General features: G+C 42.9%; 1 protein-coding gene across 1 annotated transcript in view; it reads right to left on the reverse strand.

The window, feature by feature from the left end:
- LOC148504743 (nicotinamide N-methyltransferase-like) overlaps nt 1-16,290 on the reverse strand; it is a 94,438-nt gene that overhangs the window by 12,029 nt on the left and 66,119 nt on the right. The window contains exon 2 of the mRNA XM_088448521.1: nt 7,014-7,191. Within this exon, the coding sequence (XP_088304647.1) occupies nt 7,014-7,164 (151 nt within the window). The 5' untranslated portion in view covers nt 7,165-7,191. The remainder of the gene's footprint in view (nt 1-7,013; nt 7,192-16,290) is intronic.

The raw sequence follows: 16,290 nt of genomic DNA on the forward strand, positions 1-16,290 counted from the left end.
TGACTGTATCTACCTTTTGGTTGTCGATATTTTCATCACGTCGATATTTTGACAGTCTACATTTTGGTTAGACATTTTGATTATCTATGCTTTGACTGACCATTGTGACTACATCCCATAATTATTTATTTCATAGTGAGCTCTAGTAGCTTCTGACATAGCTGAACCCATTTCTAGGTTTTTGGAAAACAGGAGCAAATAAATCACCCATGTGTAGAGTTGTAGAGTTGTTCTACTCATTAAAATAAGGTCGGCAGCGTTATTCATCATTTATCACATTTGTAAAATGCTTTTTTTTATGAAGTTAGCAGAGGGCCTGATTCAGACCCACTTGCAAGCGCTATGCTCTCTCAAGCGGGTAGATTGTTAGGCAGTGCGCACGCGTGGCGTGCACAAGCCCCAGAGTGAGCGAGAAATCACTCGCTCCGGTGCTCGCATCCAAAAGGGGTGGCTGTCGATGTTGATCGACAGCTCGCCCCATTTGGTAGGCGGGTCGGGGGGTGGCTTGCCAAACGGAGGCCTTCCCGAAGGAATGCCTGCCATTTGGGGGCGGCCCCATTGACATCACAAGTGATGTCAGTGGTGAGCTTCCGGCTCTATTAGAGCCAGAAGCTCACTGGGGCTTGCGGACCATCGCGACCATCACCTGCCCACTCGCAAAAGCTGTGAGCGGCCAGGAGGCCGGATTAAAAAAAACATGCGGCCGCTCTGATTCAGAGCGAGCACACGCTTTTTGCGTGCGGCTCTGAATCAGGCCCAGAGTCCACTATTGAAGAAGACTATGCTTCTGGCAAACAGTTTCCATGGACATTTTCTATGGACAGTGACATATGTTCTTTCAAAATACATCTGCTAGCTATAAACACATAAAACACCAGCTGATTTTTGCATTTGTCAAAACCACATAAAAAAACTACAAGTCACTGGGATTTACCTAAAGTTTTTTTAGTTTTTGCTGTTTGTCTCTTGCTTTTTCTTGTCATTTGCTGTGTTTTTTTTTCTTAGTTGAAAACATACTGATATATTGCAAAATATATATTACTTTGCAGTGAAATTCTTATTAGTTCATTCAAAAATGGTAAGTAATTTATTTAAAATGATTTAAATGATTTTTGGGGATACATCAAAATTTGTTTCTCTTCAGTCCCAAAAAGGTTTCATGAAAATGGAATTCTAAAGCATAGTATGAAATATGACATTATAGTCAATGTATAGGTTGCTCCCACATTAGTTACATTATAAAGGATTATTAATAATAATAATAATAATAATAATATCCAAGTAAATCAAGTCATACTTCATAATTGCTCACTGGAGGGGAGATTCCAGAGGTAAGAGTGAACAGTGGGTGATGCCATAATTGCCGACGTTTGGGCTGAACCCTCCGGGAGGCGCGCCGCTGGATCGGCAATGTGGGGGGCATGGCACGACCAAAGTGGGCAGTGCTAGGAGCATGGTTACACAATTGTGTAATTGTGGCTACTCCCCCTCTAGACAATGTCGCGATTACCGGTATTTTGAATCAGGAGCTGGGGCCACAATGAAACAATTGAAATTGTGTGATCGGCTACCTGTACCGCACACTTCACTCGGGAAGTAGGCTGCCATGGCTGGAGTTGTGGACAGCTCTGGGAGACTTATCTACTCTTTTGGGTGGCCGTTCTGAGAGAATAGGAAAGTATTGGTGATGTTAATCATGTTGCCATGGCTTTGCCAATGCTGTGCATTACTGCATTTTGCTGCATCCCCCAGTATACCATTGTGGGCTAACCTATGATGGTGCAATTTGCTGCAATAACTAGGGAAGTGGGTGGTTGTAGGGAGGAGACCAGGGAGAACTAACTGAAATGTGTATTCTTCATAGACATCCTAGGAGAGTAGCAAGTACAGTATGAATTTAGTTAGACATGATCTGTTTTGAGCAGAGTTGATAACCACCAGTAATATTATTGACTGTAAAAGTGTAGTGAGCTGTTCATCAGTAATAGGAAATAGCATGTCAGTAATGTCTGATATCCGCCTGACACTACTACACTTCACAAACAGGCTTATTTATGTAAGGGAGATAACTCCAGTGAAAGCTTCCACCAGGACAGTGATCCCCATATAGTAATCACCATGTCATTATCAGATAATGCATTATTTGTTTATTTATATAAAACATAATTTGTATTTTATGGGCCCCAAATGAATGGTTTTATATTGTTTAGATGTTGTTTTAATATTTTTTAAGAAGTAGACCTGGAATCACAAGTCAGAACTTCCAGTTCCAATGTGCATGTTTGCACTGACTCTTTCAGGATGACTGGCAGAGTCTCACTGCTGCCAGGTAGTGTAGCCGGGAAATATCACCACTTCTTAGTAAATAAACTAAAAAAATTAATAAATAAATAAAGTTGATTTGAAGCCATATAACATGCATAGGAAATGTCATGGTGGTTCTTGGTTATTGTAAATAATTTCAATAAAATGTGACCAAAAATACTTAAAAAGTGGCATTAAATGTAAGGGGTAAATTTACTAAGGCGAGAGTTATTAGAAGTGATTTTTAAAAGTGATGTTGCCCATAGCAACCAATCAGATTCTACTTAACATTTAACTAGCACCTTCTAGAAGATGTTAGCTTGAATCTGATTGGTTGCTATTAGAGATGAGCGGGTTCATATTTCGGACATCTGAACCCACCCAAACTTAGGTGATCCGAGCCAGATCTGAGTCGGCTTGTTTTCCCGCCTGACTCAGATCTCAAAACAAAGCAAGACATCATCATCCTGTTGTCGGATTCTCATGGGTATTGCATTGTATAAAAAAAAAGGTCCCACGATCGCAACCATTTTCATTCTGGCTGTGGAGAGTGAAGAGGAAGGATGTGGCTGTGCAACTTGCTGTGTGTTTGAGGGGTTGGCTACTGTTGTCACTTGTCAGGGGCTGGCTGCTTAATGTCCATACTGCATAGGGGCTGGCTGGCTGTTGTCACTTGTCATAGGGGCTGGATGGCTGTTGTCCACTCCCTCCATAACCATATACTAGGGCTGACTAGGGCTGGCTGATGTGCTGGGCTGTGCTGTGCCTCTTGTCCATAAGAGCTGTGTTACTTTCTAAATACTGGGAGGAGCTGTACTGCAGACAGAAGAGGGGGGCTTCAGTGGCTCCTGTGTCACTGCAGTCCATAAAAGGTGCTGCTGTGTTGTCTAGTGGGTGCTCTGTCCATCAGGGGTGCTATCCCCTCAAAGTGCAAGAATAAAAATGAATAAAAAATTTTATGCGTGTGGTGCACATTAGCCACACTTATCAGCAATGTAGCTGTGCAGGGGTGCTGCCTGTGTCACATATCAAGGGGCTGCTGCCTTGTTCATGGGTACTCTCCCCCCCAAGTGCAAAAAAAATAATGAATCCTATCAATCAATGTGTTTTTTTTGTGTGTGTGTGTGTGCAGGACCGCAACTAGGGGGGGGCTAGAGGTGCACGTGCACCGGGTGGGTATTGCGGGGGGGTGAAAAATCTGACTCGGCCATCTGAAAATGGCCGCCGCCAAAGAGGAGACAAATGCTAGAGGTCCTTACTGGACCTCTAGTGTCTGTCTCCTCCTTGGCGGCGGCCATTTTTGGATGGCCGTTTTCAGCAGATTCCATGCGGACTAGCCGTCCGCATGGACTCTGCTGAAAACGACCATCCAAAAATGGCCGCCGCCAAAGAAGAGACAGATGCTAGAGGTCCTACTGGACCTCTAGTGTCTGTTAGCAGAGCGCAATGCACACAGCGTTCTCGGAAGTGCCGGGAACGCTGGCGCTGCAGGGAGAGGATGCCGAGAGCTGCATCTTCTCCCTTCAAACCCCCCTGGAAACAAGAATAAACCCCATGGCAACGAGCATGTAACTCCTGGCAATGAGCATGAAACCCCTGGCAACGAGCATGGAACCCCTGGTAACAAGCATGAAATCCCCTGACAACAAGCATGAAACCCCCTGGCAACGAGCATAAACCCCATGGCAACGAGCATGTAACCCCTGGTAACAAGCATAAATACCCTGACAATAAGCATGAAACCCCCTGGCAACAAGCATGTAACCCCTGGCAATGGGCATGAAACCCCATGGCAACGAGCATGAAACCCCATGGCAACGAGCATGTAACCCCTGGCAACGAGCACAAACCCCCTGGCAACGAGCAGGTAATTTTAAAGTAATTAGAAGCATTACTGTGGGACATAAAATGGTGTCGGGCAAATATGTAAGTGGCACTTTGGTAATAGGCATTGCAGTGTGTGGCATAATGTGTAATGGGCATTATGATGTGTGGAATAATGTAAGTCACTATACCAGGGATGTCTGAGTAGTGCACTGCCTTATCGAGGAGCAAGGACAAAATCCAGGTATGGGAAGGGAGGGGGCGCAAAATTGCTGCCTTGCACTGGGTGACAGATATCCTAGTTTCGGCCCTGGTGTGTGTGTGTGTGTGTGTGCATTAGCCCCACTTATCACCAGCAACATAGCTGTGCAGGAGTGATGCCTGTGTCTGTTTTCAAGGGGCTGCTGCCTTGTTGAGGGGTGCTCTCCCCCCAAGTGCCAAAAAAAATTAATCCAATCAATCAATCAATCAATCAATCAATTAATCAATGTGTTTTATCTTCTGTGTGTGTGCGCATTAGCTATATAAATAACTGGTAATAAATAAATAACTATGTTTTTTTATGTCCCTGTACAGGTTGGGAAATGCTTTTCATGTGGAAGCTTTGCAAAGGATTATTTAAAAGTAAATTGTTTTGGAAAGCAGTAGCACTCTTCCTGGTCCCCTTCTGGGATGAAAATCCACTCCTAGCAGCAGAAGCAGGTGTAGGATTCTCAAGAAAGACACAACGTAAGACCTTAAATTTTAAATCTTGCACTTGTCCACATATCTGTGCTGGTTAAGTGGCTCCTCCCCTCCTCCCCTCCCCTTCTTCCTCATAAATTTACTTCGGAATTTAAAAAATTAAATTAAATTTACTACCATTCAACCCTTTCTATCTCTGCCTTCAAATACATACATACTCCAACTCCCTGAGGCCTCTCTTGAATAATAAAAACATTTGTTGGAAGTTGAATTGCCACATGTTTGTGCCACCCACTGCTGCCGCTTGGTTTAGTCAGCCAGCTAGCTTGGTGCAAATTTTGGGCCTAAACTGGATGAAAACAATATAGTGAGCTGTGACGTGGTAAAAATTGACTGAACACTAGTGGAAATAAATGTTATTGAGGTTAATAATACTGTAGGAAGAAAAATAGGCCCATTTTATGTGAGTTTAGCTGTTTTTATGATTTTTTTAAGATAAAATCCAGATCCAAAACCAAAAAACAAAATACGGAAGGGAGGTTTTGACAAAATCAATCCAGATCCAAAGCCAGGGGAGATACAGATCCAAAACCAAAACATGGGGGTCGGCGCACATCTCTAGTTGCTATCGACAACATCACTTTTAAAACTCACTTCTAAAAACTCTCACTTTAGCAAATTTACCCCTGTCTAATATTATTTTACACTTATGTTAAACAGAGGAATATGCACTTTGCATAAGAAGAAACGATGCATAGCAACTAACACAACCACCCATGAGTTTTTTCTACTCAATACAATGCTCAGTGGTGTTACTGACGGATATTTCTAGATGTTTAGGGTCCCTGACTTTGATGTAAAATGGAAAAAATACTTTTTTCAAAATCATTAAATACTGTTTTTTTTAACCTTGCTGGTATTTCTAATTAATGACAAGTTAAGATGATAAAAGTGGCCATAGCAGTTCCTCTATGGCCCATGAAGAATTTTTATTCTGAATGTGTGGAATCAATGTATGGGTACCAGTTTGAATGTATGTGATACATTATGTCAACAATCAGAACACGTCAACAGTTCCAATTTCGACACTGACATGTCGGCACTGTGATTGTCGATAGAGTATCAACAATAGGATTTTACATGTAAACTAGGGATGTGCAGGCTCGGATAGGTTCGAGTTTGCACGTTGAGTTCGGATTTTTCCCTCCAAAAAAACGGAACTCAGAAAGAGGCTAAACGTCATCTTACATGGACGAACATCATCATTCCTGGACAGGAATGATGATGTTCGTCCATGTAAGATGACGTTTAGCCTCTTTCTGAGTTCCGTTTTTTTGGAGGGAAAAATCCGAACTCAACGTGCAAACTCGAACCTATCCGAGCCTGTACATCCCTAATGTAAACCTAACTGTAAGCTTTAAAATCTAATCCAAACCATAACTAGGGCCGTAACTAGGGGTGTGCTAGCGCAGAGCTCTGTGGGCGGCACTGTATCGCTGCTGTAATGCTGCCTGGAGCCTCCGTTGGGTGCTCCAGACATGCACCCTGCAGTTTGTACAGATGCCTTCAGTGTCCTGGTTCTAGTGGCCCTGCCACTCTCAGCACAACATTGTGATGTCATGTATTCAGGGGCGGGGCAAGAACAGGGCACACTGCTGCCCTGTTACGGCACTGACTGTAACACTAACACTAATTGCAGGCTACCTCTAACCCAAACCCTAACAGTAATTGCAGCCTATCCCTAAAACTAATCCCTAACCCTAAAATCATGTGTTGACTTTCTGTAAATATAATGACTACATATAATAATAATAATAATAATAATAATAATAATAATAATAATAATAATAATAATAATTAATACTAATAAATATATTTATCCAATAGGGCTGAAAGCACTTATAATTGCTGCTTTAGGTAGTAGAATACCAAGGCATAAAGTGCCCCTTAGCGTTTCTTGCTATAGCTATTATGTCCTCATTTAATCATATAAGTATTGTTATACCATATCATGTGTCAGTAAACAGTATAGAACTTATCTTTAAACCATCAATAGAAATATTTGCAGCGGTTATCATCCCTGGTATACAGCATTAATGTTGCTCCTCTAAAATGTCAAACCTGATTAGTTATAAATGCCAGCCCCAGCTGCATAGACCTATCCTAACATTAACTTTGTTGCATCACAAATGATTACATACCTGAAGAAAATACATCATTCAGAAACGTGAGCAGAAACACTGACTCTTTATCAATTTCCTGAGTTATGGGGTCTACCCTGTAGAATATATCTAGATATTTCTTTGCATCAAAATGATTCTCATACACAGGATCTTCCGATACAGTCTCCATGTTTTACTTCAATCAACTTCTTATAGCCTGAAAATGAATTCACACATCTTACTGTTATGTGGCAATATACTGCTACTCACTGTAACTACAGTACACTGGTCAGACAGGCTGCACAAATGTAATATTAATAATTCCACCTCCATGCCTCCTCTCTGTGCCTAGGTTTGTTAGCTGTATGCTATTAAGTTCTGAACAATAATAGATAAATTCCACTACAAAGAATGAAACCATTACATAAATCTAGAATGAGAAGACTTGTATATGATATGACTGATATAATGTGACAAAATCCATACACATTTGTTTCAGTTTTTAGCATAATGTTATTTTTAGATATTTTTGTATTGGTTAAACACTGACATCTGATAATTCCTATCTACTCAGACCTGTGAGGATTACATATCCCTTTTCTTTTTGAACACTGACATCCTCACCTCACTTTGGTCCTCAGTATGCGTTGTCCAGCTTGTAAATGACTGTACCATAGAATTGGTAAGCAAGACAAACGCTGAAATCTAATACTGTATACTGGAAGAACCGCCTTTCTTGCAGTAGTGTAATCAGAAACCTCACACATTTGTTGTTAGGTTTATTAACCCTTTTTAGTTCTGGAGAGTCCTAGGAGTAAGCCCATTATGCCTGATTCAGCAAGGATCGCAGCTTTACAATTGCGATTCTTGCAATAATGCAAATGCAGCAGGAGGTATATGAAACCATTTGCGATCCCAGCCCTGCGATGGAGGTCGCATGCTGGGCTCACCATCGTGACCATCGGTGGTCGATGGTCGCAATTGTGGTCAGCGTCGGGCGGCCGGCCAGCTGAGTAAGCCTCAGTTTACTCAGGCTGGCCGGCTTGTGATCCCAACAGACGAATTCAGTATGAAATACCCCCGGCAGCGCCAGCCCGACATGGAAGGAGATCCCGATCGTCTGAAAGGTAAGTATGAACTAACCTAACTGTACCCCCTAACCCTAACCCTCCTATAGTGTGCCTAACCCTAACCTCCCCCCCTGTGCCTAACCCTAATCCCCCCCTCTAAGTGCCTAAACCTAACCCCACATTTCCCCGCTGCCTAAACCTAAGTCCCCCTGGGTGTGCCTAACCCTAACCTTCCCCCGGGGGTGCCTAACCCTCCCTCCCCCTAGCCTAACCCTAACCTCCCGGGGGGGTGCCTAACCCTAAGTCCCCCCCGGGAACCCTAAACCTAACCCTCCCCCCCTACGGCTGTCTGCGCTCAGCGCCTGGCATCCCATCGATAGGGATGCCGGGCGCCAGTCTCCCGGCGTAGGTTAGTTAACCCACTGTTTCTGTAGTCTAGATGTCGGCGGTCGGCATAGTGACCGGCATCTTAAACGTATACCCAACAGACTGCATATGTCCCTGGGCTGGCCACTCCCAGAAAACAGGGAGGACATGCCATCGTTTCTATGAACGCTGGCCGGCTCGATCCCTGCGCTGCCCCTTAAATGCCTTTGCTTGTCAATCAGGCAGAGTCATTCAAGGGCTTGCATGCGTATTAGCATGACCCATTTTGCACACTTGCAGAATGGATCCTGCGCATGCGCAGATTCACAATAGTCGTGAATCTTTGTTTGTTTGCACTAGTGGGCACAGCTGAATCAGGCCCATTATCCTACTGATGGAGGATTTCACAACTGAAAAAAAAACCAGAAACCTGCATAGAGGTGCTTTTCATACAGTAGGCCGTACGCAATTTGGAGCGAAAAGCCGTTTTCGGCGAAACTTTTTTGCTGATGACATAATTTTTTGGTGACTCAACTTATCTCCGTATTCAATTTGTCGGACTTTCGCCGGTACGAAAATTTGCGCCTTGTAACCAGCAGAAAAGTTTCGCCAATGGATATCCAGCGAAAAAAGTGCAGAATTGGGGTTTTGGGGTGCAAAATTGTGGCAACCTCCTAAACCCTTTTTATACCCCCCTTGATGCTAATTGCATCAAAAAAACACTAAAAAAAAACACAATATACACCCCAAAAAATTTTTTGGGATTGCAGGTGCTTGCTGAAGATGTGTTGTTGGTGCTTTTTAATGCTTGACTTTAGCAACTTTAAAATATGCTTGCATCCATTTTCATGTACCCCAAATTTGATGGGACTACTTATTTTCCCCCCAAAAAATTGCTAAATGTCACCACTGTCCCAAAGACACTAAATAGTGCCTACTGAGACCATTCAAATACCCCAAATAGCTTCATCAGGGCTAATCGGGGGTACCCATAGTGAACCCCCATGTCAGAACATCTTTTGAGGGGTGTCAGACTGATTTCTCTAAAAAAATGACATAACTATTTGCTCATTTCATTCTCGCCGGGTCCCGTATTTGCCGATTTGGAATTGAATACGGGGATAAATGGGGCACACAAGATACTTTTTAACGTCCAAAACATCCGATGACGGCAAAGAGTCCGGCCTCGGAAAATTAATTCCCAATTGAATACGGGCCAGTGTATGCATCGCATGCAGACGTGTCCTTACTGTACTGTAGCATTGCTGAAATCTCTATCTTTATTTGGTGTCACAGTGATGGATACAGTTTTGTGCCATTACCGGCTGTTCTCCAAACACAGCGCAACAGTAAGGTGGCCAGTGCACTGCTTGAAACGTGAGCTCTCGTCAGAAAATTAAGACTCTTCAACATTGCTGTCTATGCATAAGACTAAAGCTGGCCACACATCTAAAGATTATCTGTCCAAACAGCCAACTAGTTGATTGGTTTGAATGAAAATCTGGTAAGGAATACAAACATCAATTTGCTCCCAAACGCTGGAAAATGGACCAAAACTGTTGTTTGAACAAATAGTTTAGATCAAACATTTAACAAACTTGTCTGAACGACCATTTTCATCTGTTTTCTGGCATTTAGGAGTAAATTGCTGATCTTCATTTACTCCCATACCTTACCAGATTTTCATTCCAACCAATCAACAAGTTGGCTGGTTGGATGTAAGTTGGTCTAGTGTGTGGCCAGCTTAACAATGCAGTAACTCAATGATGACATAATGATGTACATGTCAAACAATAAACAAAGATCAAATGTTTACTAATAGGTGTATTTACTAATATTCTGTATTTGTATCTGCAAACTTTTTGCCAAATGGTTTTGCTTCTTTCTTTGCTAATTGTTTGTGAATTGTTCCAATTGAAGGGCATGGCAGTGACTGTTTGAATAGGTGTGTTGCTTTGCAAATTTATGCTACAGGTCTGCAACACCTTATAGCACAGGTTCTCAAACTCTGTCCTCAGGACCCCAAACAGTTCATGTTTTCTAGGTCTCCTCACAGGTTCACAAGTGAAATCATTAGCTCCACCTGTGGATCTTTTAAAATGTGTCAGCGATTAATGAATACACCTGTGCACCTGCTGGGTGACCTGGAAAACGTGACCTGTGTGGTGTCCTGTGGACCGAGTTTGAGAAACACTGTCTTATCTGAAGATGGTGTCTTTGACGAAGCACACCATCTTGTGCCACTCTATTGAATTTGTGTTGCTCTGATAGTAAAGTTAACTAAGGAGACATCTGCACATATTTAAGCATAAACATATAAATGGAAACTACATTATGTAATAAGCTTAATCCCCGTACACACTGGACAGTATTTTCGACCTATATGAACAATAACGACATAGTTGATTGATATATCGTTCAAATCATCCAGATTGTATGCACTAAACGATGAACGATGTGCGCTCCCGCAGGTCGTTAATGATATCCCCAGTCGTCTGTACATGCAGCTCAACCTGGGGATATGGTTAACGAAGCCATGCTGGCCTCGCTGCCCCCCCCTTCCCATCGTTTGTTGTTCCTGGCATTGGGAAGTGTGTATGCACTTACCAATGCCGACATCCCTCCAGGCCCACCGCTACCGACATTGCTCCGTAGACACATTGTCCAGTGTGTACGGGGATATACATTATAAACGTTGATGTAATTAAATCTAGAATGCCCGAAAGGGAATATTTATCATTGGTCCCACTGAGGCCCCAAAAAGTATAATTACTTATTGGTGCTTATCACAGCAATAAGGTATGATATTTTTGACACTACAGTATGTAATAAAAAAACATTTGCCTCAACTGCATCTCCAATAGGAATCCATTACTATCACTTTACTATCTGTATCACTTTTTGTGTCTGGTTATATTAGCTAATGCCATCTGAAGATGTCATTATCTAAAAGGGTTGATACCTCCTTTGTTCAGGCTTTGTCACGTTCCCATGATCCATAAACTATGCAAAAACCGCCATTTCCACATGGCTTTACCTTTGATACATAGACAGAGGCGGATTTAGACCTCATGGGGCCCTAAGCAGGACAGCAATTTGGGGCCCCCCTTCTCAAAATATTCATAGCACTATATTTTAATCCGTGATAGTGTGTGCCCCCCCATTTGTAGCAATCCTCAGGGCCAGGCTCAGACAATGTGATAATGTGTGCCCCCCCCCCCCCCCCCTGTTTGTAGCAATCCTTAGGGCCAGGCTCAGGCAGTGTAATAGTGTGTGCCCCCAGCACCCCCCCTCTTTGTGGCAATCCACAGGACCAGTCTCAAATAATGTGTGCCCCCCCTCCATTTGTAGCAATCCCCAGGGCCTGGCTCAGACAATGTGTGCCCCCCTTCGTTTGCAGCAATCCCCAGGGCCTGGCTCAGACAATGTGATAATGTGTACCCCCCCCTCTTTGTCTGAGCCTGGCCCTGAGGATTGCTACAAGGTGATAGTGTGTGCCCCCAGTCCCCCCTCCTCCCCCCGTGGCTGGTACATTACATTAAACCCTGCAGGCAGGCACCAGAGACACATACCTCAGCAGGGGTCAGCAGACGGCAGCTCACTCCTCTGCACACGTCCCGGCTCCTCTCACTGTACAGTTGACGTCATATGCATGTGCGTCATGGTGGTTCACACACACAAGGCACAAACTGTGGGAGGAAGATACTGGCCGGCGTGTGCTGCGCTGGAGCTGGCACCCGGCAGCTGTCATCACTGACAGCTTCCCGGGACTCAGCCAGCCCAGGGCTCGGACATTTTTGGTGGAGCTGAGGTTACTACTGGAAATATAAATGCTCTCCAATCAATGCACCTGTTGACGGGCCCCCTGGGACCCTCTGGGCCCTAAGCGACCACCTGGGGTGCCTAGCGGTAAATCCGCTACTGTGCATAGACCATCAAAAGTCTAATAGGTCTAATGGTTTTCACATCAGACTTTACACAGTGCAGATGCATATTTTGGTATAACCTATTGGTAGAACCTGTTTAGTTACAATAGATGTCAGCTGACTGTGAAATGTATGTTAGTGGTGAAATGGCTTGTCCCAAGATGAAGCTCGGTTTCCTGAAATGGAAGCATATGATATCATTTTGGAGAGAGATGATCCACCTGTTACTGATCGGTCTTTATCCTTTAAGTTTCAGAAAGTAGCATATTGGATTCCATTTGCTGCTAATGATGACTTCTCCGATGATGTCTCATTTCCTCCTTCATCTTCCGATTCTGAAGACCAACTTCCACATGTTCAACTCCAATTATTTTTGGACTTTTCCTTTTCAACATTTGTGAATACATTCAAGCTGGAAGATAACTCAGCTGCTGGGTTTTTTGAATCTACATTGGTTCTTGGAAAGATCTGTTTTCCTCTCCTGTCTGCTATGACGAAGATTTGACACTTTTCATCTCATTTTAACATGTCCTGTGCTATGTGTTCTCAGATGGATTATGCGGAGTCTTTTCTACTTTAACTTTTATTTTACAGGAGGCTGAGGCCTGGCCCAATTAATTCATTTAGAGTCTTTTGTGTTGTCTCACTGCTGAAATTTATATGTATACTATTCTGATCAAACAATTTATAATGATGTATACTCAAAGCTGATTACTTATTTTTTGTTTATCCTTATATTTGAATATTCTCTTTTTTTTCTTGCTATTTAATATTTTGTGTGGAGTTTGTGCTCTAATATGTACTACTATGTGGGAGCAACTATATATTTGTTTAGGCTAGAGTGCTGGGCCATGCTTATGGTCATTAGTTTATTGCCTCGGGTAAAATATGGCCTTAAATATTTTCATTTCGGTCTTTAATTTATCGTCCTTAACATTTATGTAAAACTATCCGAAAAGTATTCCTTATATCAGGGGGAAGAGGGGTAATTAGTAATTAGTGGTAGATAACATAGTTAGGTGGGACGGTACTATGGGATCTGGGTATACCTGAGTTGTGGTTAGGTTATACAGGCTGGGGGGTTATGAGTGAGGTTTTGCTTTGGGTGTAATTGTTTAGTTTAGTTTTAGGGATTACTATTTGGACAGATGGGTATACTTTATTATAATGATTTCTTTGCTATTCTTGTATGTGATTTTTATACCTGACTTGCCTATGTTGAGATATATGTATCATTTAAGGGTGTATATTGTATTTCTTTTATCTCCGTATACATGTGCTCGAATGACGCCTTCGAGTCCTTTCTGCTATACCTGTTTACATCAGGAAGTACTTGGTATACCCTGTTATAGATTTATACACAGTATACCATATTGTAATCTCCAGGGCTATACTATGTCTATGCTCAACATTTGATATTTTTGGTTTTCATATCTGTTTTGGATCCGTTGCTTATATTCTTGTATTTAATTTATTTATTTTTTCTTTTTTTGTTTTTGTCTCAAAATATCAATAAAAACTATTACATAAAAAAAAAAAGAAATACATGTTAGTCCACACAGATGTCCTTAACCAGGATGGTGAGTTTATTTGGTAACAACAGTGTACACAGGGTTAAAAACAGCGACGGTGATAGGTAACAGTAACAGCAACAGGTATCTACAGAGAAGTCCATGCAGTACACTGACAGTCTAGACAGTGGCGCAAACACAGCTCAATCACAGTTTAAAGTCATTTGGGGTTATGCAATAAACAATAGTGAAACATGATAACATTTTGAATATATTCCAATGCACACTTTCCCAGGAACAGATTTTGAAGTTGTGACATCGGTCCCTTCATATCAGCAGCATTATCTTTGCTTGCTACAGTACATAGATTACGCTGATAAACCTTTTATCCATTAATTCACAGATACAGTAATGTCTTGGGATGCAGTTTAGAGAGGGGCACTAAGACAGTAGAAGCCTGATGGGGAACTTAAGATAGGCATCGAAATACCAAGGCCTATCTTAATCCTGACACTGGAATGCCAAAGGACATCAGTCCATGACGTCCTTAGCATTAGTCGCAGGGGAGGGTTAGGTTTAGGGAATGTAGCATGGATAGGATTAGGTTTTGGGGGGGAGGTTAGGGTTAGGCAACCCAGGGGCATCTTAGGGTTAGGCAAAACCCTGGGAATTTTTGGGTTAGGCACTCCTAAGGGAGGGTTAGGATTAGGGGGGGGAGAGGGTAGGGTTAGGGTACTTACCAGCCGGCGTCGGGATCTCCTCCTGTTGGGCTTCTTCTGTTTGGATTTCATCTTGGCTAAGAAGACTCAACCCACACAAAGTGGCATATTTGGATTACCGTGGGTATGTGCCCTCTTAAATAAATAAATAAATAAACATACTTATGTGTCCTGGTGTCTCTGGTGGTCTCCATGCTCTTGGTGGCCTCCCCTCCATCTTGTCACTGGTAAGGGGGCTGCTAGGAGTCTCTGGTGGCTGCTGGGAGGTGCAAGGGCTGCTAGGAGATGTAGTTCTCCCAGCAGGCCAGGGGCAGCAATACAGTCACATGGGGGGAGTCACTCACACTGAGGGTCACACACACTCATGCACACACACAGACTCACTTATACACACTTACAAACACTTACACACACTCACATATTCACCCTGCTGCATAAGAACCAGGTCCTGATGTTGGACGCAGAAGACACCACTTCAGAAGAGGAGTAATTACGGAGTAATTAAGCTAATTGGAAACTTCCAATTGCTTAATTAGTCCTCCAGGGGGTGCCACCAGGGTCCCAAAGTAGGTCTCGCAGATTTTTCCTAAAATTAATGATTTTCTGAAAAATCTGAATTGCTCTGGAGGTGCGAGAAAAAAAGACACACAGAAATCACTGTGTCTTATTTTCAGTTCCCTAATTGAATAGCAAAACCCTGCTGCTGCAGGAAAATCCCACTCAAATCAATGGCTGCTCTCGCATAACAATCCTCCATGTCTAGGACGTATAAACGCTGGCACCATGCTGCTGTTGCTATTACAGTCCCTCTTTCAATCTGCACAACACACTTGCCCTCTGCAAACTTAACCTTGAATGTTTTGTCTTCTAAGACACTTATTTTGAAAAGGTTGGTCCCCAAATCTGGTAAGAATAACACATCCTGGATGCCTGTGACAACGGTTTCACCTTTAATTCTCAGGTGTACCACGATCGTCCCGACTTGGCTGTAAGGACTTGGCCTACAATCCCTCTGACTGATATAGGGTCATACATGCTCAATGATGTAAATTATTCTTGATTGCAGCTGAAATGCCTTGTGGCTCCTGAGTCCATATACCAGCAATATTTCCTGTGACTGTCTGGCACATTTAAAACTCTTTGTTTCTTTTTTTATGCTTTTTCTGCAGACCATTTGAGTCTCTCATTCTGCTTTCACAGGCTTTATGCTCCATTTTGTGACATACAGATCTGCCCAGCTATATTGTTATCCAAAGCGCAGCAAATTGCGAGTGGTACAAGACAGACCCCCGTGATCGGAGAAGTGTATTCCCGTCTCCATAGGATATAAGGGGAGATACTATCCCGTGATTGGGGATGATGCCTTAGAGTAGCGTGGCACATAGCGCAATTTGCAGGCACGTTTGCTCTGTGATCAGCCACAATGAAAGTGGACGCATCTGTATGAATCACTTGTACTTAAGCCTTTTGGGCTTAGTGTCCTTTGTCAGTATAGTAGAACTCTCAGCACTTGTCTCAACAAGTATGCATTCTTGAAACTGCAGCAGCTTAGCCCTCTTATTCTCTGCTGATAGCTTGCTCACACAGGATTCCAAAGCAACTGCTAAGAAACCAAATTCAGGCATCAGTTTTTACATTGCCATTGCAGCCTGGACTCCTACGGATGTCAGTTTCTGAGATATGCACAACATCTTGTCAATGTACTCACTCATGTCTCTGCATGC

The sequence above is a fragment of the Taudactylus pleione genome, unplaced genomic scaffold (assembly GCF_031769625.1).
Source record: "Taudactylus pleione unplaced genomic scaffold, aTauple2 ptg000457l, whole genome shotgun sequence".
NCBI lineage: Eukaryota > Metazoa > Chordata > Amphibia > Anura > Myobatrachidae > Taudactylus > Taudactylus pleione.